Below are 22,288 nucleotides of genomic sequence, written 5' to 3' on the forward strand. Positions count from 1 at the left end.
GATGAGTCTAGTAGAAGGGAACATAACCTTAAAATCAGCCGAAGAACCAATCAGGCCAGGAATCAGGAAACACCTCTTCACCGAAAGGCTGGTAGATGTGTGGGGCTCTCTCTCTCACACGAAAAGCAGCAGATGGTAATTCAATTAATCGTTTTAATTCTGAAATCGATAGATTTTTGCCAGCCCAATGTGTTCTGGGGCCACAGCAGGTAGACAGAGTTAGGATAGCAGAACAGGCTCAAAGAATGGAATGGTTCCCTCCTATTTCTCTCTTCCAATAGGAGGTGGAATTGGGTGGGGTCTCAAACAGGTAGTCAACCAGCTGCCAGCTCTTTCCTGCCTGGCACATTCAGTATCGGCAGACTAACTAATGGCTAACTTCTGGCCCCTTCCCTTGGTTCTCTGTTGTAGATTGGTTGATAATCAAATTTATCTTCTTAAACAAAAATCCCCTTGTCCTGGTACAGCAGCTACAGCAGCTACACTGGCTGAATAGCTGAGTTTCCTGCTGTGTGTAATTGTGAGTAATGAATGTAAACTATTCTTGTATTAAAGGTGCGCAGTGACATGGCATGGGCTTGTTAACTTTTCATCATCTTAAAACTGAGATGCTATGAGATTGTACAGAGTTTAGCTGCTGCTTTAGTTTGTAATACCAGTGGGTTAACCCTCTGTGAACTGGATCCAACTTCAGAACAACATTGTAAAATAAGTAACACGAACACTGTAGGCACCTTATAGAACTCCCTCCTCTGAGTCCGAAGATTTGATTTGCGCCCCATCTCATCATTCGCTCTCATTATTTAGACTAGTACCTCGGGAGTGCTACATTGTCAGAGGTGTTGTTCTTCAATGAAGCATTAAACAAAGTCCTGTTCTGGTAGTTCAAGTAAATGTTCAAAATTCCTATATTTCCAAGTCAGGATGGTGTATAGTGTGTGGATTTGAGGGGAACTTCCAGATGGTGGTGTTCCTATCTATCTGCTGCCCTTGTCCTTTTAGTTGGCAGTGGTCACAGGTTTGGAAAGTGCTCTCTAAGGAGCCTTTGTAGCAATCTGATACAAATGAGTGGCTAGCTGGGCCATTTAAGAGTCAACCACATTGCTGTGGATCTGGTAAGGATGGCAGATTTCCTTCCCATGTAGGGCATTAGTGGGCCAGATGGGTTTTTACAGCAATCAACAATGGTTTCATGGTCACCATTAGACTTTTAATACTAGACTTTTATTGAATTCAAATTCTACCATTTGCCATGGCAGGGTTCAAACCCAGAGAATTACCACTGGAAGACTAGCCCAGCAACAATACCACTGCGCCATCACCTCATTCCATTGTCTGCTGTGGAACACAACATTTCTGCTGTGGGACACAGTTGGCACACATTGGCAGCTATGCTTATTAATATATTATTAGTCACCGCTCTTCAAAAGTGAATAATTGTACCTGAAGCACAATATGACAAATGTCTACAAAAGTACAAATAGTATTATTCAATACCAGCTTGCTTCCTTGGCTTTGCTTGCAGTTGATTAGGTTTCCTGCGACCAATAGCTGAGTGCTTAAATTATAGAAATTGTGCACAAGAGGAGGCTGTTGTGTCTGTGCCAATGATAGCTCTTCAACAGGAGCTATTTAATCTAAATCCATCTCCTCACCCTTTCCCCCCTATTTTCCCTTTCATATACAGACTTAAGTATTCATGTGAAAATATGCAAAATCATAATTTCCAGTTATAGGTTTTAAGGGCCGGCTTAAAGGAGGCGAGAGTCAGAAGCAATTCCTGAACTTAGGGCCGAGGAGCTAGACACACTGTCACTAATGATGGAGCAATGAAAATCAGGGATGCACAAGAGGCCAGGACTGGAGACAGCTTTATAATGAGGTTGAAGTACGGAGGCGAAACATTATTAGAACAAAGCCTTATAATGGAGGCAGGCAAAATAAGATAGCATTGTGATGGAGATCCACCATTTGAGGTTATTGGCAGAGACCACTGGGCTTTGAATAAGATTGTGTCCTTTTAGGGGCAACTTGCCAGTATGTACCTTGGTATCCAACAGAGGTGCACAATTACCTCCCAAACCTGTGATTTCCATCACCTGGAAGGACATGGGCAGCAGCCACATGGGAACACCACCACCTTCAACTTTCCCTCTAAGTCACAACACCATCCCAACTTGAACATATATAGCCATACCTTCACTGTCACTGGGTCAAAATCCTGGGACTCCCTACCACACGGACTGCAGCAGTTCCAGAAGGTGACTCATCGCCATCTTCTCAAGGGCAACTCAATGCGGCCAATATTGTCTAAACCTACTGGCAATGCCCACATCATCAGAATCAACATTTTTTAAAATGAAGACTTGTCTTGCACTTGTGAGTCAGAAGGTTGTGGCTTCAAGTCCTGCTCCCGAATTTGTGTGCAACAATCCAGGCTGACATTCCAGTGCAGTACTGAGGGAGTGCTGCTCTGTCATACAGAGGTGCCATCTTTCAAATAAAGTGCTAAAATTAGGCTCCTTCTGCACTCTCGGGTGGATGTAAAAGATCCCAAAGCACTAGTTCTAAGAAGAGCAGGGAATTTATCCCCAGCGACCTGACCAGTATTTACCCCTCCATCAACAGCAGCAAAACTGTCTGACCATTGCCACATTTTGTCTGTAGGAGTTTGCCGTGTGCACATTGGCTGCTACAGTGTCTCCTACATTGCAACAGTGACCGCACTTCAAAAAGAGTACTTAATTAGCTGTAAAGCACTTTGGGACGTCCAGTTATCATGAAAGACGCAATGTAAATACAAGTCTTTCTTTCTTTGTGCATAGCGGATTTCCTTCCTGGTGTTTATATTGCACACTCCATCTGGTTTTGAACTGGTCAAAGAGCACACTGTACATATTTGTACTCTGCATGCTTTGTCTACTGTTTGCATTATTTGTGCATATTGTACAGCATGCTTGTCTCTCTACAAGACAGCGCAATTAATATGACTTTCAGATGTCCTGACATCTTTGCAGCTCAATTAAACAGATTTGCTATGAATATTTCATTGTGGGTAATGTGCCATGATCAGTTCCTTTAGGCTGCTCCTTGCTCATGATGTTCACCCCATATTTTTTCGGTGCTTTCGGTGCATCAAACAAGGCAAATTTATTTCTCCTACATTTCAGACACAACATGACAATGGAAGAATCTGTTTATTGTGAAAGGTTACTCACTTTTTTTCCCACTGCAGTCATCAATCAGGAATCTCGAAACTTATCCCTGAGGATTTGTGTCATTTTCCTTTGCGCATAATCAGTTTACAACTGAAGTTTACCTTGTGCTAGGCAGTGGAGACCGGTGACTAATATTCACACACATGTATTAGTTTCTATTTCTCAAACACTGATACTTAATCAGATCTCATAAAAGGATTTACTTGTGTGAACGTTGCATGGTTTCACACAGGCCAGAGTTTTCCTGATTCTTTTGCAATCTGCCTTTTTCCTCTTTTTTTGCCTCTCCCAGGAGATTATGTTTGCTGCATTGGGGTGGGTGCAGAGCAGGTTGATAGTGTCTTGTCACGCTGCTCCAGTCTAATAGACTGAGAGGAGGGGCAGGCTTAATGGACCAGCTGTTCTTTGCCTACCCACCAGTTTTGTATGTTCGTAGGATTACATCAGCACGAGCAGGTGATCAGATTGGCAGGTTCATATTGGATAGAGGAGGAAATTTTCAGAAACATTACACTGTTAAACCTAGATTTTCCAACTGGCATCAATTACTTAAATAATTGGCATTAAAAAAACATCAGCACTCAAAAATCTCTCCATTATCAATCTCTCCATTTTACATCCTGTGTCTCATTGTCTCTATGTGTGTTTGTGCCTCTTTCTAATTTTTTTACTGATTAATTCTTTTTCTCTGTGTGGGTACAGTAAATCCCTGTTTTAAGTTGCATCATTTCAGCATTGTTCTGCTTTAACATCATGGATATAAGGGGGCTGGTATGTGCACTTAGCATCGGGACTTCCACTTTAGCCTTATTTCATGCTGGGGCCTCTCTAGCGTTGTGTGACCCAAACCACACCATTTTGGAGCAAATGCGAGGAGAGGCGCTCGATCGCACTTGAAGCAACAGCGACTTTTTCTTTCAACTCTGCAGTACAGTTTTGTGTGAACAACATCTGTACCAGATGTTATAGTGTGGCCTTGTCACCTACTTGTAATTGGGTTGACCTGCAGACAACTTTCTAAGTGAAAACATTAGGTTTATTTACAAGACAGCCAGCAGCAACTACACGTGTGTATTCATCTCTATCTCTACATTGCCTGAGGAGGTAGCCTGCCCTGCCAACACATTGGTTTACACAGATCATGTGATCTTACATCACAGGACTATTCTCAAAAGGTACAGTCCAATATTTAACAAAACTATAAATACTACATTCCTCCCCATTAAACTTTGCTGTACATATTGTATTTACAAGTATATTTATCTCATGGCATTATAATATTTACACAGGTCATGAAATGTACAAGTTCAGTCTTTCAGTTGGTTTCCTGATCCGTGTGGAACGTCGCAGCTCCAGGACTTCAAATTCTTTTTCAGGAACCACATTCTCTGGAACTGCATGAACATCAGGGACCTTGGTGGGCACTTGCAATTCAGTGCCTTCCACTCTGATAGAGACATCAGACATGTCTGTCCATGGTTAAGCATCTTCAATAGGAAAGACTAGTTCAGTGTTAGTTACAGGTGGTACAATTTCTTGTTGTCATATCTCTTTTTCTCTTAAATTGTTGACATGCTTACGGTTGATCCAGTCTTCTGCTTCCAGGAGGTATGACAATGGTCCAGTCACTGAACTTACTTTACCCGGTAACCGCTTTAGTCCTCCACCGAAGTTCTTAACATTTACGCTTCTCCAACAGTAAATTGTCTCTCACGACTATGTAAATCATGCACAGCTTTTTGGTTTCCTTGACTCTTCTCCGCCTTCCCCTCCAAATTTGGAAATATCAGGCTCAGTCTTGTCCTAAGATGGCGTCTCAGTGACCATTCCACAGATGTTGCTCCTGTCGCCATTTGGTGGCGGTGGGGGGGGGCGGGGTGGGGTGGGGTGAAAAAGAAAGCTTGGTCTCCAACGAATCTCCTGTTAACTTCTTCATGCCCGCCTTAAAAGTTTGTACTGCCCTTTTCTCCAGTCCATTTGATGACGGATGGTCCGGTGCAGTCTTCACAGGGGTGATACTGTTGAGGCTGATAAATCGTTGGAATTCAGCCCTCATGAATGCAGTGCCGTTATCGGATATGACCACCTCTGGCAGCCTGTGGATGGTGAAGCTCCGGAGCAGTTTCTCTATTGTCGCTGGTGACTTCACCTCATAAACATCTAACCATTTGGAATGAGCATCTATGATCAGTAGAAACATGGTTGCAGGGAAGGGTCTGACATAGTCGATGGGTAACCACACCCAGAGTCTACCAGGCCACTCCCATGGGTGCAATGGAGCTGCCACTGGCAACTTTTGCAGCTGTTGACATTGCCCACAGTGCTTTACTAAACTATCATTCACCATCCATCTCCAGCCACCATAGGTAGCTGCGCACTATGGTCTTCATTCGGGAGATCACTGGTCGGGCATTGTGTAGTTTGATTAAAAGTGGCTCCCTTCCCTTTGGAAGTGCATCCCACACCTTGCATCCCACACCTTGACTGCTCATCTCGTGTTTCATTTCATCGGAGACTGGCTCCTGGGACCAACCATGTAACACTAGTCTCGCTCTTGAGATAGGACTAGGTCCCGACTCATCCATTCTCAGATCTGTCTGGCACATACTGGTGAGGAATCGAGAAAATAAGTAAAATGAGTTCCTGTGGAACTGAGATGTGTTCGTCATTCTCCTGCAAGGGCAGGCGACTCAGGACATCAGCATTTGCAATGTGAATGCCAGGCCTATGTACAAAAGTGAATTCATAAACTGCCAAAATTAGGGCCCATCGTTGTATTCTTGCTGAGGCTATCAGTGGTATAGCCTTTTCCTCGCGAAACAAACCCAATAGTGGTTTGGGGTCTGATACAATCGTGAAATGCTGCCTGTGCATGTATTGGTGACATTTTTTTACACCAAAAATAATTGACAGACATTCCTTTTCAATCTGGGACTATCCTTTTCCAGCTGTGGTAAGTGCCCTGGACACAGAGCCTATAGGCCACTCTGTGCCATCGTCCACTCTGAGATAGTGTCAATCCCACTCCATAGGGAGACACATCGCATGTTAGCACCAAGTCTTTCGCCTGGTCATAATGCACCAACAGATTGGATGAGTGTAACAGCTGTTTCACTTTCATGCAAGTTGCTTTTTGGGTGCTTCCAAAGACCAACATTGGTTCGTTCTTAGCAGTGAATGCAGAGGGGCCAGAAGTGGAGATAAATTAGGTAAAAATCACCCATAATCATTTATTATTCCTAAATATGATTTAAGTTCAGAGGCGTTCTTGGGTGCAAGTACCTCTCTTATTGCTTTAACCTTCTCTTCAAACCAGTTGTAACTCCTGAGAATCTACTCAGTGGCACAAATAAATTACTTCCTTTGCTTGATAAGTGCACGTTTCCTTTTTCAGTCACACTCCTGCTTGTAAAAAGTGTTTTAGGATTTCCTCTGGGTTAGCCAAGTGTTCCTTTTCAGTTAATCCAGTTATCAGCACATCGTCTAAGTGGACCACAGTCTGGGCCAGTCTCTGCAGTAAGCTTTCCATTGTTCTCTGAAAGATGGCACAGGCTGAGGAGACCCCGAAAGGCAAGTGTATATGTTGGTACAACCCTGTGTGGGTATTAACTGTGACGATTTCCTGGGAGGTGGTGTCCAAACTCTTGTTCCTGATATGCTTGACTCATGTCAAGATTTGTAGACGTTGTCCAGCCTGCTAGCTTGGCATATAGGTCAGTTTTTATTTTTGGAATGAGGTACCTGTCCAGTTTGGCCATTCTGTTGACCGTGAGTTTATAGTCCCCACAAATTTGGACGCATTGGTCTGGTTTAATGATAGGGACTGTGGGTGCTGCCCATTCTGAGAACTGAACTGCTTTTATGACACCCAATCCCTTCCATAGTGTAGATTTCATTGGGCTTCTTCTGTTGTTTGCACGCCTGTTTAAGTCTCTCTTTGCACTCATTATATGTCCACTTCTGTGACAGAAGTAACATTCCACATTTTTAACCGGCCAATCGCTAAAAAACTGACTGTTTCCAAATCGATTAAAGTTGCTGTTCAATTTAGCTGCTAAATTATAGCTTCTTATTTTTTGGTTAGCGGGGGCTGTTTCCTGCTTCGCGGAGGATTCTCGCTTTATCGTGCCAATTTCGGCTGACAGTTAACCGGCAAAATTTGTAGTATGGTGCTATTTTGCACCCCTTGTTTCGCTTGTGAATCTCTTACAGAGCTTTTCATGGCCAGCACTATCGGCGGGATTTTCGGTACCCGCTGGGATCTTCCGGTCCCGCAACAAGTCAACGGACTTCCGGCTGGGGGCCGGGGTGGGGTGGGGGGTGGAGCCATCTCACCCGTGGGGGTCCCGTGCGCGATGGGGCTGGAAGATCCCAGCCTATTTCTAACGCCTTCTTAAAATCCAGATTCATTCCAGCCAGAAATCTTCTCTGAGTAGCGTCTTCCTTCACACCACACAATAAACGATCTCTGAGCACGTCGTTCAGAGTCTCACCGAACTCGCAATGTTCTGTCAATCGCTTCCAATTCACCACTTGGCTCGCCGTTGTCTCACCCGGAGCTCTATTTTGCGCATTAAACCGAAATCTTTGCGTCGTGACTGAGGGCTTGGGTTGAAAATGTCCCTTCACCAGGTCCACTAGTTCTGCGAAATTCATCGAATCTGGGGCACTGGGTGCCATCAAACTTTGAATCAAACTGTAGGTTTTGCACCCACAAGTATTCAAGAGGATCGCTTGCCTCTTCTCTTCCCCCAAGATTGAGTTCACTTGACAGAAGAACGCAAGACGTTCTATATACCAAGACCAAACATCTGAGACCTAACTGAGACCAAACACCTGTGGCTGGCTCAAAGGGATTGATTCTACCAAACTGTGGCATTTTGGGTCAGTATATCTTCTGTTATTTTAAATGGACATTGATACTCTCAATCGCTGGGCGAGGTACAATACTGATTCCAATTTATCTTGATTTATCCCAATCCCATCCTCGTTGCCAGTTTGTTATAGTGTGGCCTTGTTGCCTATTTGTAATTGAGTTGATTTGCAGACAATTTTCTAAGTGGAAACATTAGGTTTATTCACAATACAGCCAGCAGCAACGACACATGTGTACTCATCTCTATCACTACACTGCCTGTGGAGCTAGTCTGCACTGCTAACACATTAGTTTACACAGATCATGTGATCTTATATCACAGGACTATTCTTAAAGGTACAATACAATTTAACAAAACCATAGCTACTACACCAGGGGTATTCACTAAACAGCCTGCGTTTTTTTCCTGAGGCCCACTAGCTGACACCCTTCACATTTGCCCCTTCTCTCCTGCTCGCCAACACTCCCATTTGCAGCCTCTCTCCCTCCATGACGCTCCCGCTTGCGGCCTCTCCTGCTCATCAACCCTCCCAATCACCGCCTCTCCTGCTCACCCCTTCCATCCCTGTCCCTCCCAGTCTCAGCTCCTCTCGCTCCCTCGCCTGCTTGCACCCTCTCGCTGCCCCTCTCCCAAGCCCCCACTCACAGCAAATGCTCAGCAGAAGGAAGCGGCAGGCGAGACAGGGGATTGGGGAAGGAAGCACTGAGCGGGAGAGGTGGCAAATGAGAGGGGCAGTGAGCGTGAGGTAAGTAGAAAGAGTTAGTATATTTCCTTTGTATTTTACTTTTTTGTTTTAAAAGTTATTTCATTTATGAATATAATTAGAAATGTACAGCATATCAACGTACAAGGTATAAGGGTGTAATTTTTTTTCCTGAAGAGAATGTTCTGATAAAGCCTAACTGCCACTTTTACATTCATTGTAAAGGGAAAATCTGACTTCCTTAATATTGTTTCACTTAAAGCTGTAATTTTCAGGAATAGAACTACAACATTAAATGAGAAATTACTGTACATTGTTCCAGAACTTCCTCTGATTCTGTCCATGCTCTGTTTGTATCTTGGGGTGAAATCGCTACTCAACTTTTCCCAATCTTCCGCCAGAATTTTGGTGAAATTTCCAGAGTTCTTCAGTATTTCCACCAAATCCTCCAGCAAAGTTACAGGAGGGGGGATACTGAAGAAAATCACCTCCTAATTAGCCATCATCTCTTAATTGCACTTTATCTCCCTCTATTTGGATACGGAGGTTTAGTGGTTTTATAACTGGGCTAGTGATCCAGAGGTAGGACAGATAATTCTGGGAATACTCAGCAACTCAGGCACCATCTGTAGAGAGAGAGAGGAAAACAGTCAAAGACCTTTTCTCATATGGAACAGAAACAGAAAATGCTAGGAAAACTCAGCAGGTCTGGCAGTATCTGTGGAGAGAGAAACAGAGTTGAACTTTTCGAGTCCATATGACCCTCCTTCAGAGCTGAGGAGAAGTGGAAATGCGATGAAATTTATGCTGTTTAGAAAGGATAGAAAGTGGGAAAGAAGGGGGGACAATAAAGGGGATAAAACCACGGGTAAATGAATAAAAAGAAAAAGAAAAATAAGTGGGTAAAAAATAAAAATGAATGTTAAAAAAAAGCACATTAAAAAAGGGAGTGAGGATGGAGGAGAGAGTTCATGATCTGAAGTTGTTGAACTCAATATTCAGTCCGGAAGGCTGTAAAGTGCCTAGTTGGAAGATGAGGTGCTGTTCCTCCAGTTTGCGTTAAGCTTCACTGGAACAATGCAGCAGGCCAAGGATGGACATGTGGGCATGAGAGCAGGGTGGAGTGTTGAAATGGTAAGAGACAGGAAGGTTTGGGTCATGCTTGAGGACAGACCGAAGGTGTTCCGCAAAGTGGTCACCCAGTCTGCGTTTGGTCTCCCCAGTGTAGAGGAAACCACATCGGGAGCAGCAAATGCAGTAGACTAAATTGAGGGAAGTGCAAGTGAAGCGCTGCTTCACCTGAAAAGAGTGTTTGGGCCCTTGGACGGTGAGGAGGGAGGACATAAAGGGGCAGGTGTTGCATCTTCTAAGATTGCATGGGAAGGTGCTGTGGGAAGGGGATGAGGTGTAGGGGGTGATGGAGGAGTGGACCCAGAGGGAACGGTCCCTACGGAATGCTGACAGGGGAGGTGTGTTTGGTGGTGGCATCATGCTGGAGTTGGTGGAAATGGCGGAGGATGATCCTTTGAATGCGGAGGCTGGTGGGATGAAAAGTGAGGACAAGGGGGACCCTATCATGTTTCTGGGAGGGAGGGGAAGGTGTGAGGGCAGAGGCGCGGGAGATGGGTCAGACACAGCTGAGGGTCCTGTCAATCACAGTGAGTGGGAAACTTCAGTTAAGGAAGAAGAAAGACATGTCAGAAGCATCGTTTTGGAAAATGGCATCATCGGATCAGATGCAACGGAGGCAAAGGAACTGAGAGAATGGCATGGAATCCTCACAGGAGCTGTAGTCGAGGTAGCTGTGGGAGTCGGTGGACTTGTAATGAATATTGGTGGGCAGTCTATCACCAGAAATGGAGACAAAGAGGTCAAAGAAGGGAGGGGAAGTGTCGGAGATGGACCATGTGAAGGTAATAGAGGGGTGGAAATTGGAAGCAAATTGATAAATTTTTCCAGGTTGAGGTGAGAGCATGAAGCAGCATTGAAACAGTCATCCATGTACTGGAGAAAGAGTTGTGGGAGGGGACCTTAGTAGGACTGGAACAAGAAATGTCCCACATGCCCCATAAAGAGACAGGCATAAACGGCCCATGCGGGTACCCAGAGCCAAACCTTTTATTTGGAGGAAATGAGACAAGTTTAAGGAGAAATTGTTCAGTGAGAGAACAAGTTCAACCAAACAGAGGAGAGTGGTGGTGGATGGGGATTATTCAGGCCTCTGTTCAAGGAAGAAGCAGAGAGCCCTCAGACCATCCTGGTGGGGGATGGAGATGTAGAGGGATTGGACATCCATGGTGAAGAGGAGTCGGTTGGGGCCAGGGAACTGGAAATTGTTGATATGACATAGGGCATCAGAGAATTGTGGATGTAGGTGGGAAGAGACTGAACATAGGGAGAGAAAATGGAGTCAAGATAGGAAGAAATGAGTTCCATGGGGCAGGAACAGGCTGACAAGATTGGTCTGCTGGGACAGTCCTGTTTGTGGATTTTGGGAAGGAGGTGGAAGCGGGCTGTCCGAGGTTGGGAGACTATGAGGTTGGAAGCTATGGAGGGAAGATCTCCAGAAATGAGGTCAGTGACAGTTCTGGAAACAATGGCTTGATGTTCGGTGGTGGGGTCATGGTCCAGAGGGAGGAGGAGGAAGTGTCTGAGAGTTGGCGCTCAGCCTCTGCGAGGTAGAGGTCAGTGCTCCAGACAACAACAGCACCACCCTTGTCAGCAGGATTGATAACAAAGTCAGGGTTGGATCTAAGAGAACCGAGAACAGCAAGCTGGAAAAAGTTGAAGATGGAACAGGTTTTAAGCAAAAACAGAGAGAGGAGAAAAGGAGGAAAGAACAAGATATAATAGGATGGAATGAGATGGAAGGCAAGAAAGATTAAATGACCAAAGGGATGATGGTACAACACAAAAGAAAATGGTAATGGGATAAGTAAAGAAACAGAAGGTGGGTCTGGAGGAAGTGTAAATGGGAAAGAGAGAATCACAACCAACTGCTGTTCAAAAACAAAAAACAAATCCATAAATTGGGATAAAGGTTATGATCGAAAATTATTGAACTCACTGTCGAGTCCACAAAGCTGTACTTGCTTAAACCCTCTCTAACTTTTTCCAGTTCTGAGGAAAGGTTATCGACCTGAAATGTTAACTCTGTTTCTCTCTCCATTAATGCTGTCTGACCTGCCGAGTACTCCCAGCATTTTCTGTTTTGATTTCAGATTTCCAAAGTCCATAGAAAGTTGCTTTTGCATTTGCATCCCAGAGGCCTGGACAAATATTCTACTAAATGTGAGTTCAAATCCGCCCCCCCCCCCAATGGAGGTTTGGAATTTGAATTCAGTTAATAAACAAAGATGAAAATAAAGAGCTGGTCTCAGTATAAGCGACCAGGGAGATGTTGAATTGTCATAAAATCCCAACTGGTTCATTAGCATCCTTCAGAGAAGAAGGTTTGCTGTCTTTATCTGGGTTTCCAGTCGTGTGCTGATGTGATTGAATTTTAACATCGCTCTGAAGTGGCCATATAAGCTACACAATAGTGTCAAACTTACCATATCTAGGAACGGACAATGAATGCCTGTATTAGCAGTGATGGCCCCATTCCTGGGAATGAATTGTATTGAAACACAATTGCCTATCCCTCTGTCTTTCCGTCTCCTATCTCCTTCCGTCTGCACAAATGAGTCAAAACACTAACCACAGCTCCCAGCAGTAACGTGGTAAGTTTTCTGCTGCAGTTCCGCTGAAATTCCATTGCGTCTTTGCTGAAGAATCGGTGCAAACCTCGGAAAAATGGCGCAAATGGGCCTTTTGTAGTTTCTGCCAGAATTTCTGATAATCCACTACCGAGTTCATGGTGGAAAATCAGTTGCACCTCCGAAGAAATTTTTGTCCATCATTAAATTACAGCGATGTCAAACTGTATTCTGTTGTTAACTACAATACAAATAACCAATATAATCTAAAGGAATACTAGAATAATATAGCATAGAAGGAGACTTTTTTAAATCCATTCATGGGATGTGGGTGTCGCTGGCTAGGCCAGCATTTATTGCCCATCCCTAATTGCCCTTGAGAAGGTAGTGGTGAGCTGCCTTCTTGAACTGCTGCAGTCCATGCGGTATAGGTACACCCACAGTGCTGTTAGAGAGGGAGCTCCAGGATTTTGACTGAACGATAGTGAAGGAATGGGCGGTATATTTCCAAGTCAGGATGGTGAGTGGCTTGGAGGGAGACTTCCTGGTGGTGGTGTTCCCATCTGTCTGCTGTCCTTGTCCTTCTGGATGGCAGTGGTCGCGGGTTTGGAAGGTGTTGCCTAAGGAGCTTTGGTGAGTTCATGGAGTGGACCTTGTAGATGGTACATACTGCTGCTACTTTGCGTTGGTGGTGCAGTGAGTGAGTGTTTCTGAATGGAGTCCAACCAAGCGGTCTGCTTTGTCCTGGATGGTGTTGAGCTTCTTGAGTGTTGTTGGAGCTGCACTCATCCAGGCAAGTGGAGAGTATTCCATCACACTGCTGCCTTGTGCCTTGTAGATGGTGGACAGGCTTTGGGGAGCCAGGAGGTGAGTTACTCACTGCAGGATTCCTAGACTCTGACCTGCTCTTTTAGCAACAGTATTTATATGGCTAGTCCAGTCCAGTTTCTGGTCAATGGTAACCCCCAGGGTGTTGATGGTGAAGGATTCAGCGATTGCAATGCCATTGAATGTCAAGGGACGATGTATAGATTCTCCCTTATTGGAGATGGTCATTGCCTGGCACTTGTGCGGCGTGAATGTTACTTGCCACTTGTCAGCCCAAACCTGAATATTGTCCAGATCTTGCTGCATTTGGACATGGATTGCTTCAGTATCTGAGGAGTTGCAAATGGTGCTGAACATTGTGCAATCATCAGGGAACATCCCCACTTTGGACCTTATGATGGAAGGAAGGTCATTGATGAAGCAGCTGAAGATGGTTGGGCCAAGGACACTACCCTGAGGAACTCCTGCAGTGATGTCCTGGAACTGAGATGACTGACCTCCGACACCCACAACCATCTTCCTTTCTGCTTGTTATGAATCCAACCAGTGAAGAGTTTCCCCCCACCCACCACCCCCCCCCACCCCCCGATTCCCATTGACTCCAGTTTTGCTGAGGTTCCTTAATGCCACACTTGGTCAAATGCTGTCTGATGTCAAGGGGAGTCACTCTCACCTCACCTCTGGATTTCAGTTCTTATGTCGATGTTTGAACCAAGGCTGAAATGAGATCAGGAGCTGAGTGACCCTGGTGGAACCCAAACTGAGCATCAGTGAGCAGGTTATTGCTAAGCAAGATTTTTTTATTGTTCATGGGATGTGAGCACTGCTGGCTAGGCCAGCATTTATTGCCCATCTCTAATTGCCCTTGAAAAGGTAATGGTGAGCAGGACTGCTGATGACCCCTTCCATTACTTTACTGATGATCCAAAGTAGACAGATGTGGCGGTAATTGACCAGGTTGGATTTGTCCTGTTTTTTTTTTGTCTACAGGACATGCATATTACCAGGTAGATGTGACCCATTTGACCCATCTGGTCTGTATCAGCTCTTTGAACAAGCTAGTAATTAATCTCACCATGCCTGGTCTTTCCCCGCACTCCTGCAAATTTGCCCCTTCCAGTGTTTATCCAATTCTCTTTTGAAGTTTATTATTGAATCTGCTTCCACTACACTTTCTAGCAGCGTATTCCAAATTATAAGAAAACAAATACTCCTCATCTCCCTATTTCCCTCCTTGACCAATTACCTCACATCCCATTTTAAGAAATGATCCCATATTCCCCACGTCATGGCGCATTTTCAAGACACTTTTTTATCCTCAGATCATTTCAATGGCTCACTGAAGTGCTAATAGGGGACAGCAGTGAGCTCTGTTAGCTCTCTCAGAGCAGGAGAAAGGTACAAACACATTGCTGACAGCTTGAGAACTGATCTGTTTTGTTTCTCTGTTACAGACTCAGCCGCTGTCCAAAGTATGAAAGGGGATTTCGGGCCAGTATTTGAAGAGCAGCCAAGAAACACCCTGTATCCTGAAGGTTCGGCTGAAGGGAGGGTGACATTGAGTTGCCACGTACGAGCAAGTCCGCACCCTAAATATAGGTAGTGCACAGTTTGCTTGCTCAAGAAATCTTACCACTGAACAAATGTTGTTCAAGCAGGGATGAAAGTTTGCAAACAATGTTCTAACCAGTTGAGACTGCTTGCATACGAAATAATTTCATTTATAATAGGTGTGGTTCCATATCATGTGATCATAGGAACTGGAGCAGACCATTCAGCCCCTCGAGTCTGTTCCATCATTCGATGAGTCCTGGCTGATTTGTATCCATTGAGCTGCCTCGGCTCCATTTCTTCAATTTGCTTGTCTAGCAAGAATCCATTTTAATTGTCCTATTTTAAATTATTAGCTAATTATTAACAGCAACATATGTTAAGATAGCACCTTTAACATAATAAAACATCCCGGTGTGCTTTGTAGGAGTGTTAGAAAGCAATATTAGACACTGAGTCAAAATATCAGGATCCCCACATAGATTATGTTCAGTGTGAACACAATGACTCACAGTGTGAAAAGCTCCTGTTGTATCCTTCACTCCCATAGCCTGCGTTCCACACACTGATCCCATTTACATCTATTGGATGCGGCTCCTACAATTATTTTCTCTCACCTCCTGCAAAATTCTTAGGCTGAACTTTAGGGGCTACCTGCAGGCTGGGACACAGGCAGGTGAATCCGTAAATTAGGGCGCCTTGCTCCAAGCCAGCCCCCACCCCCCCACCACGATATCGTAGGTAGCAGGGGAGGCGTTAGCTGGGCTGCTGACCTGTGGCTAAATTGATGCCCTTAAGTGGGTGAATAATGCCCTTTCATTGGGTCTCATTTCACCTCCGCTCCAATATAACAAGGGGCAGGAGCACGAGATGTCCACCGGCTGGTGGTCTTCCGTGATCAGTGGCCACTGCGGGGGCTGGGGCGCTTTACTGACCCCGAAAACCGCATTTTAATTTGAATTTTTGTAAGTTTCCTTTGTGTTTTTGTTCTTTACTTACGGTGCCCCTTGAAGGGGTCACCCACTTTTACTAGCTTGCTTGACCTTTTGCTAATTTGTTAATTTGTCCCTCTTTTTTGTTAATTAGTTTGCCCAACAGAGTACAACAGGGGCATTTTCTCCAGCAGGTTTAACATATGAACATACGAATTAGGAGCAGGACTAGGCCATTCGGCCCCTCAAGCCTGCTTCGCCATTCAACAAGATCGTGGCTGATCTGATTGTGACGTCAACTCCACATTCCCGCCTGTCCCTGAAAACCTTTCACCTTGCTTATCAAGAATCTATCTACCTCTGCCTAAAAAATATTCAAGGACTCTGTTTGCGCTGCCTTTTGAGGAAGTAACAAAGACTCACAAGCCCATGAGGAAAAAAAAATTCTCCTCATCTCTGTCTTAAATGGGCAACCCCTTATTTTTAAACCGTGACCCCTAGTTCTAGATTCTCCCACAGAGGAAACACCCTTTCCACATCCACCCTGTCAAGACCCCCTCATGATCTTATATGTTTCACCTTCCAAACTCCAGCGGATACAAGCTAAGCCTATCCAGCCTTTCCACGTACAACGACCTGCCCATTCCAAGAATTAATCCAGTAAATCTTCTCTGAACTGCTCCCAACGCACTTACATCCTTCCTCAAATAATGGGACCAATACTGTACACAGTACTCCAGATGTAGTCTCACAAATGCCCTGTACAACTGCAGCATAACCTCCCTACTTTTGTATTCAATTCCCCTTTCAATAAATGATAACATTCTATTAGCTTTCCTAATTAATTGCTGTACCAGCATACTAGCCTTTTGTGCTTCATGCACTCGGACACCCAGGTCCCTCTGCATCTCAGTGCTCTGCAAATCTCTCACCATTTAGATACTACGGGGAGAACGCTCTCCCCGTCAGATGGGCCAGTCGGGAGCGGGCACAGGCGGGCACAGTGCCGATCGCCTCCCACGATCAGCTGCCCGCCGCCATGTTACGTGGGCCAATTAAGGTCCGCCCAGCATGATGCGCGCAGGTAGCGCTACCTGTGCAGGCGGTGGGGTGGGGGGGGGGTGGGGGGAGGTTGCGGTGGGGGGTGGGGGAGAGTCAGGGCCTGCGCTTTCTCGCACATGTGTGCAAAAGAGAAATCTCCCTGAGGCCCGAAGCTGCCTCGGGGAGATTAATTTCAGAATGAGAATTTTTAATGAAGAAATTAATTTAAACATGTCCCCTTCATGTGACAGCAGCACATGAGCTGGGACATGTCTTCGATATTTAGAAAAACTATTTATTAATTTAATAAACCCTTCATGAAACCTCGTCCCGCCCGTGGATGAGGTTTCATGAAAAATGCCAAAGGGCCGGCCTGGCTCTTCGCCTGTGCACCCCCCCCCACCCCACCCCGCCGACCTTAGTGTTGGACGGACAGCTCTGTCCAATTGCTTAATTGTTTTATTAATGGCCTTCACAAGCTTTTGACAGTTCAGCAGGCGCACAACCAGCTCCAGTGCGCGCCCGCCGAACGAAAGATCGGAATGAGGCGCGGTGACATCGGGACGCACGCCCCGGCACCACCGCCCGTCATCTTATGCGTCGGCGAGCGGGGGTGTGGCCCACACACGCCGAACAGAAGGTTCTGCCCTTTGTCTCTTCTTTACTCTCCCTCCTTTACTCTTCACATTTTCCCAGGTTACAGTCCATTTGCCAGATCTTTGCCCACTCATTTAACCTAGCTGTTCCCTTCGTAGACCCAGTGGGCTGCTGGTCAGTGAAAGGGTGGACACCTCCTTCCCGGGACCCTCATAGGTACCCACTTCCCTCACAGTTCTGCCTCCCCACATCCTCCATCCCCAATGCCCTATCTAACGCGTCCACTCCCTCCGCACTGCCCACCTCACCAGGGCCCGCCAACTCACCCCAGCGAGACCCCAGACTTACCTGAGTTTGGGAGCATCCATGGTTCCTCTTCCTCCCGGCCCTCCTACAGTTATGGCCATTACCGCTGACCCTGGTGTGGTACACAGCTGCTGGCCTCTGGATGGCAGCTCTGTGAGGCTGGACTTCCTGCTGGAGATGGAAGCAAGTCCCACCTCATACTAATTAAAGGGCTGTCACCCAAAAATATTAAAGTGGGGTGGGCTGACCAAGCAGAGGCAGGCTCCCACCTGAAATTTATGCTGGGGTGCGTGGAGTCTGCCCTCAGGGTATAATCCAGCTCCTCTTGTGCTGTTCCCATCGCACATAATTCTGGTGTGCTACTCCCATTCACTTCCTTTCTGTAGATTTGACATCCCTTACCATTAGGTAGAATTCAATTGAACCAATCCACCCCCAGTTTGCTTCCATAATAAGAGATGTGAACTCACCCAAACCATCCAAGCATCATATTTCCAAGGATCCCTGGCTGGAGGTTGCAAAAAGACATTTGCTATTTCTGTCTACATGGCAACAGTCACATTACTTCTAAGTCATGTACCGTGTGTGAAGTGTTTTAAGGTGTTTCTGAGAACTGACCCGACATACACCTTCGTCTCCACTTTACACTTAGCAGGATGTTTGTAATTGGAAAACAATTTCTGATTCAGTTTGGTATAAATACGGTTTATTTATTTCAAGAGCTTTCTGAAATGGAAAGTAATTTAATCCACTAGAATTCTATATAATGAGATGAATTGGAATGCATTTGGTCCATTGAAATGCTAAATAATAAGGTTATATCGGAATAGGTTTAGCTCCATGGATCTCCATAAATGGAAATGGTTTTAGCTCTTTGGAATTAAACAACAATTGGATAAAATGTTAATATAAGATTTCTTTTTTTGTAAGGACATCTATTGTTCATATTAATGAGTCTAATTATTCAGTTCTCTGGTATTATTCCCCCTGGCAGGTGGAAGGTGAATGGGACAGATGTTAACATTGAAAGGGATAGTCGTTACAGTCTGGTTGGAGGGAATCTGGTGATTAGCAACCCAACACGGTCCAAAGATCCTGGATCCTATCAGTGCCTGGCAACTAACTCAATTGGGACCGTCATAAGCAAAGAGGCTTTCCTTCGCTTTGGCTGTGAGTTTTCCAATAGTTGGCAGCTGTTCTTATGCCTTCTATTAGTCCCCTAATTGTGAAGCAAAGAAATGTATGGTGAGGGTAAAAGATAATTAAGATGTCTGTTATCCAATCAAAACCAACTGAGAAGCAGGTCAAAGCAAGGCTCCTCAATGTGATGTTGTTCCCAGTCATTCCTATGCTGGACTACACTGTTGTCTCAATGAACGGAGCCCTATAGTGGTAGAACATGGGTTCATGCCTCCGATTCACCTGCATGGAGAGTCCCAGCTCTTGACTGTATTTTATGGGATGAACCCAGCAAGCAATTCGGCACAGGGATGGACAAGCCCACCTGAGGCCAATGTCCTGAAACGTCTGTAGTTGCCACAAAGTAGTGTTGACAGAAGTCTGGATTGCAGATCCTGACCAATCCCTTGGCCAGGAAATGAAACAGGATCCAAAGTTAAGGTGTATTTTTTCAAAGTGGTCAAAGCTCTTCCAGAATATTGGGTTTGCAGTAATATTGGTAAACCTCTATTTCCTTTGCAAATTTAGGTTGCTATGAACCCTGCCCATTCTGATGAGTTGGAATCTTTCTTGCCACTGGCTACAGAGGGGCTGGTATGAAATGAAATGATTCTGTCAGGCTAATTTCCAGGAGGCATTCTCTTAGCTAAGTCTTCAATATCCCCACTACTAAATAACACCATCTGCCCCGTAGCCGATTTATAAAGTATCTGTAAGTCTTACTGAGCCTCTCAGTGAGCGTCATAGATATAGATATTTATTGGAGGGAATACCCTGCACTAATTTCCTTGCAAATAGAGAAAAAGCACCCATGGGATGTGAGAAAGAGGCTTCAAGTCCTGTCTTGTGTTAGCTGATAGTGGGATGCTGTTAATCATATCCTGCAAATATGCCAACTGAAATTTCTGTCATAGTGTTGAGGGGCTACTACTCAACCAACCCCATCCCCATCCCCAACCACCCATAAGGTAATGGATTAATTGTGAACCTGACAATAAATTCTTCTTTAAGAACCTTTAAAAGTTTTGACATGAATTGTGGCCAATTAAGGATGATTTTCAGAGTTGCTGTAACCCGGAGTCTCAAACCACTGCCCAGTGACAAAAGTCTGTGGCTGGGTTTGGGGATGGGCCCAAACGCCTTTCTGTTAAACAACAGGGGAGGGGAGAGGGAAAAAGAGCCATCGCATATCACACTGGTCACAATGTGATGATACAACCATGAGGAGGTGACACAATTGAATGTGGGATGCATCACTTTAATATGCTCAGAAATCTCTCAGTTAAACCCCCACATTCAACTGATTAACTCTTCTTCTTGTTAGATCTTTCGCAGTTTTCAACAGAAGAGAGGGACCCGGTAAAAGTGCCTGAAGGGACAGGGGTGATGCTTCCTTGCAACGCACCCCCACATTATCCAGGTAATCATGTGACCTGCGTCCTGTCGCATTGCTTCATTTCAATATGTGTGTGTAAAACCAATTAAAACCGCGGAACTCCTTAACCCCGCTCCCCCAGTTTTCCCTTCCTCCTTCAATCTACAGGTGCTCAAAGGAAGGACAAACTTACATATGTAGCACCTTCCACAGGAGATCCTTAAAAGCTTTACAACCAATGAAGTCCCTGTGGTGATGCACGAAACACAGCGAACAATTTTTATCCAGCTCCCACAAACAGTGATGGGTTCATCTTTCTTTCGTGATGTTAGGTGAGGGACAGACATTGACTGATAAATGAATCCCAACCCAGATGGTGAAGGCTGAAACTGGACACAAATCTTTTTCTGGATAGCTCCTCCATTTGCAACGTTTTGTCTGCCTCCTATCTACTCACCCTCTCAGTGCCACTCTTTAAAGTAACAATAAATCAACTAAAAAACTAATTAACAGAGAAACAACCCCTTAAAGGGGTACTGTAACCAAAGACAAAATGTTAAAAGAAACTCATCTGGTCAAATTAAAATGTTGTCTTAGGGGCTGATTAAGCACTCCAGCCCCCGCGGTGTTCACTGGTCACAGAAGGCCTCAAGCTTACCGGGTCACTCTCCAGGGATACCTGGGCACAAATGTAGCCACAGGGGAGAAGAACTCATGTCTAACAACCCTCTCCACGGCCCGCTATCTGGAACTGTTAATGGCCGACTTGGCCAAGCCCCGGAGCAGACCCACAAGGAGGGCCTCCAATTTGCCTGCACCACCACCACCACCACCACTGCAACCATCCCCAACACCCAACCCTACCCCACCCCACCTCCCTGCACTGGATGACCAAAATTCAGGAGCGTGAGGTTGAAGTGCAGCCAAAATTTTCAGATATAACAGAGGGGCTTCAACCTCGCACAATCTATATAAACATGGAATGAGATTAACATTGGCCCCAACTCCCCAGATCTTCTTCCAACTAATTCCACAGAATCTTTTACATCCACCAATGGGAGCAGGCGGGGCCTTAGTTTAATGCCTCATCTGAAAGATGGCACCTCCACCGGTGTCGCTCTCCCTCAGCTGTGCACTGGAAGTACCAGCCTAGATTTTACACTCAAACCACTGGAGTGGGACTTGAAAGCACAGCTTTACAATTCAGGGATAAGGGTGCTACTTGCCAAGTCATGGCTAACATTAACAAAACCTAAACCTTAGTGTCAGCGGAAAGTTATTTCTTGATTTGCCTAATTTATTTTCCCTGCGCTTTTCAACATTGCTAACATTCTGCACTAATATCTGCTGCCCATTCATCTAGGTTTCTCAGTGTGAAAGTAAATCACTCACAGTGCAGTCCATCTGTTCTTGTGAACAAAAGTGAGAGCTATAAAAAGTAATGCCTGGGCCAGTCACCAGAAACCAGTGCCCTTAATTGTAAACAGACAAACTCGATGCATGCAAACCCTCCACCATCCTATACCAAAATACCAGTAAAGCCCAGAAACTCAGGCAAAGAATACAAAATTTGACTTACTGAATCACTGGGAATCAATACCACTGTTCATGTGATTAGCCACAGCAATAAAGAAACAAAAGTCTTATTTTCCCTTGTACAATGATTTGCTGTAACATCCACTGAGGTCACTCAGTGTTAACTCCTTCTATTGTGCATATTTTAAAGAGAAAGAAAGGCTTGCACTTATGTAGCATGTTTCATGACCTCAAGATATCTCAAAGTGCTTTATAGCCAATGAAACACTTTTGAAGTACAGTCACTGTTGTAACATAGGAAACATGAAAGCCAATTTGTGCACAGCAAGCTCCCAGAAACAGCAATGAGATAATGAACAGTCATCTGATTTTTTTTAATAATGTTGGTTTACACTCTAGCATTTGTTGGTTATGTGCTTGAGGTCAATCATGTTTCCCTCCGTTTCA

The 22,288-nt window shown here is 45.0% G+C and overlaps 1 protein-coding gene across 2 annotated transcripts in view; it reads left to right on the top strand.

Moving 5' to 3' along the window:
* Positions 1 to 22,288, top strand: part of cntn2 (contactin 2) — a 177,516-nt gene that overhangs the window by 66,866 nt on the left and 88,362 nt on the right. For both annotated transcript variants that reach the window (XM_041195638.1, XM_041195639.1), the window contains exons 3-5: positions 14,779 to 14,923; positions 18,746 to 18,921; positions 20,255 to 20,350. In XM_041195638.1, the coding sequence (XP_041051572.1) occupies positions 14,779 to 14,923; positions 18,746 to 18,921; positions 20,255 to 20,350 (417 nt within the window). The remainder of the gene's footprint in view (positions 1 to 14,778; positions 14,924 to 18,745; positions 18,922 to 20,254; positions 20,351 to 22,288) is intronic.

This window comes from Carcharodon carcharias, chromosome 9 (assembly GCF_017639515.1).
Source record: "Carcharodon carcharias isolate sCarCar2 chromosome 9, sCarCar2.pri, whole genome shotgun sequence".
Classification (NCBI taxonomy): domain Eukaryota; kingdom Metazoa; phylum Chordata; class Chondrichthyes; order Lamniformes; family Lamnidae; genus Carcharodon; species Carcharodon carcharias.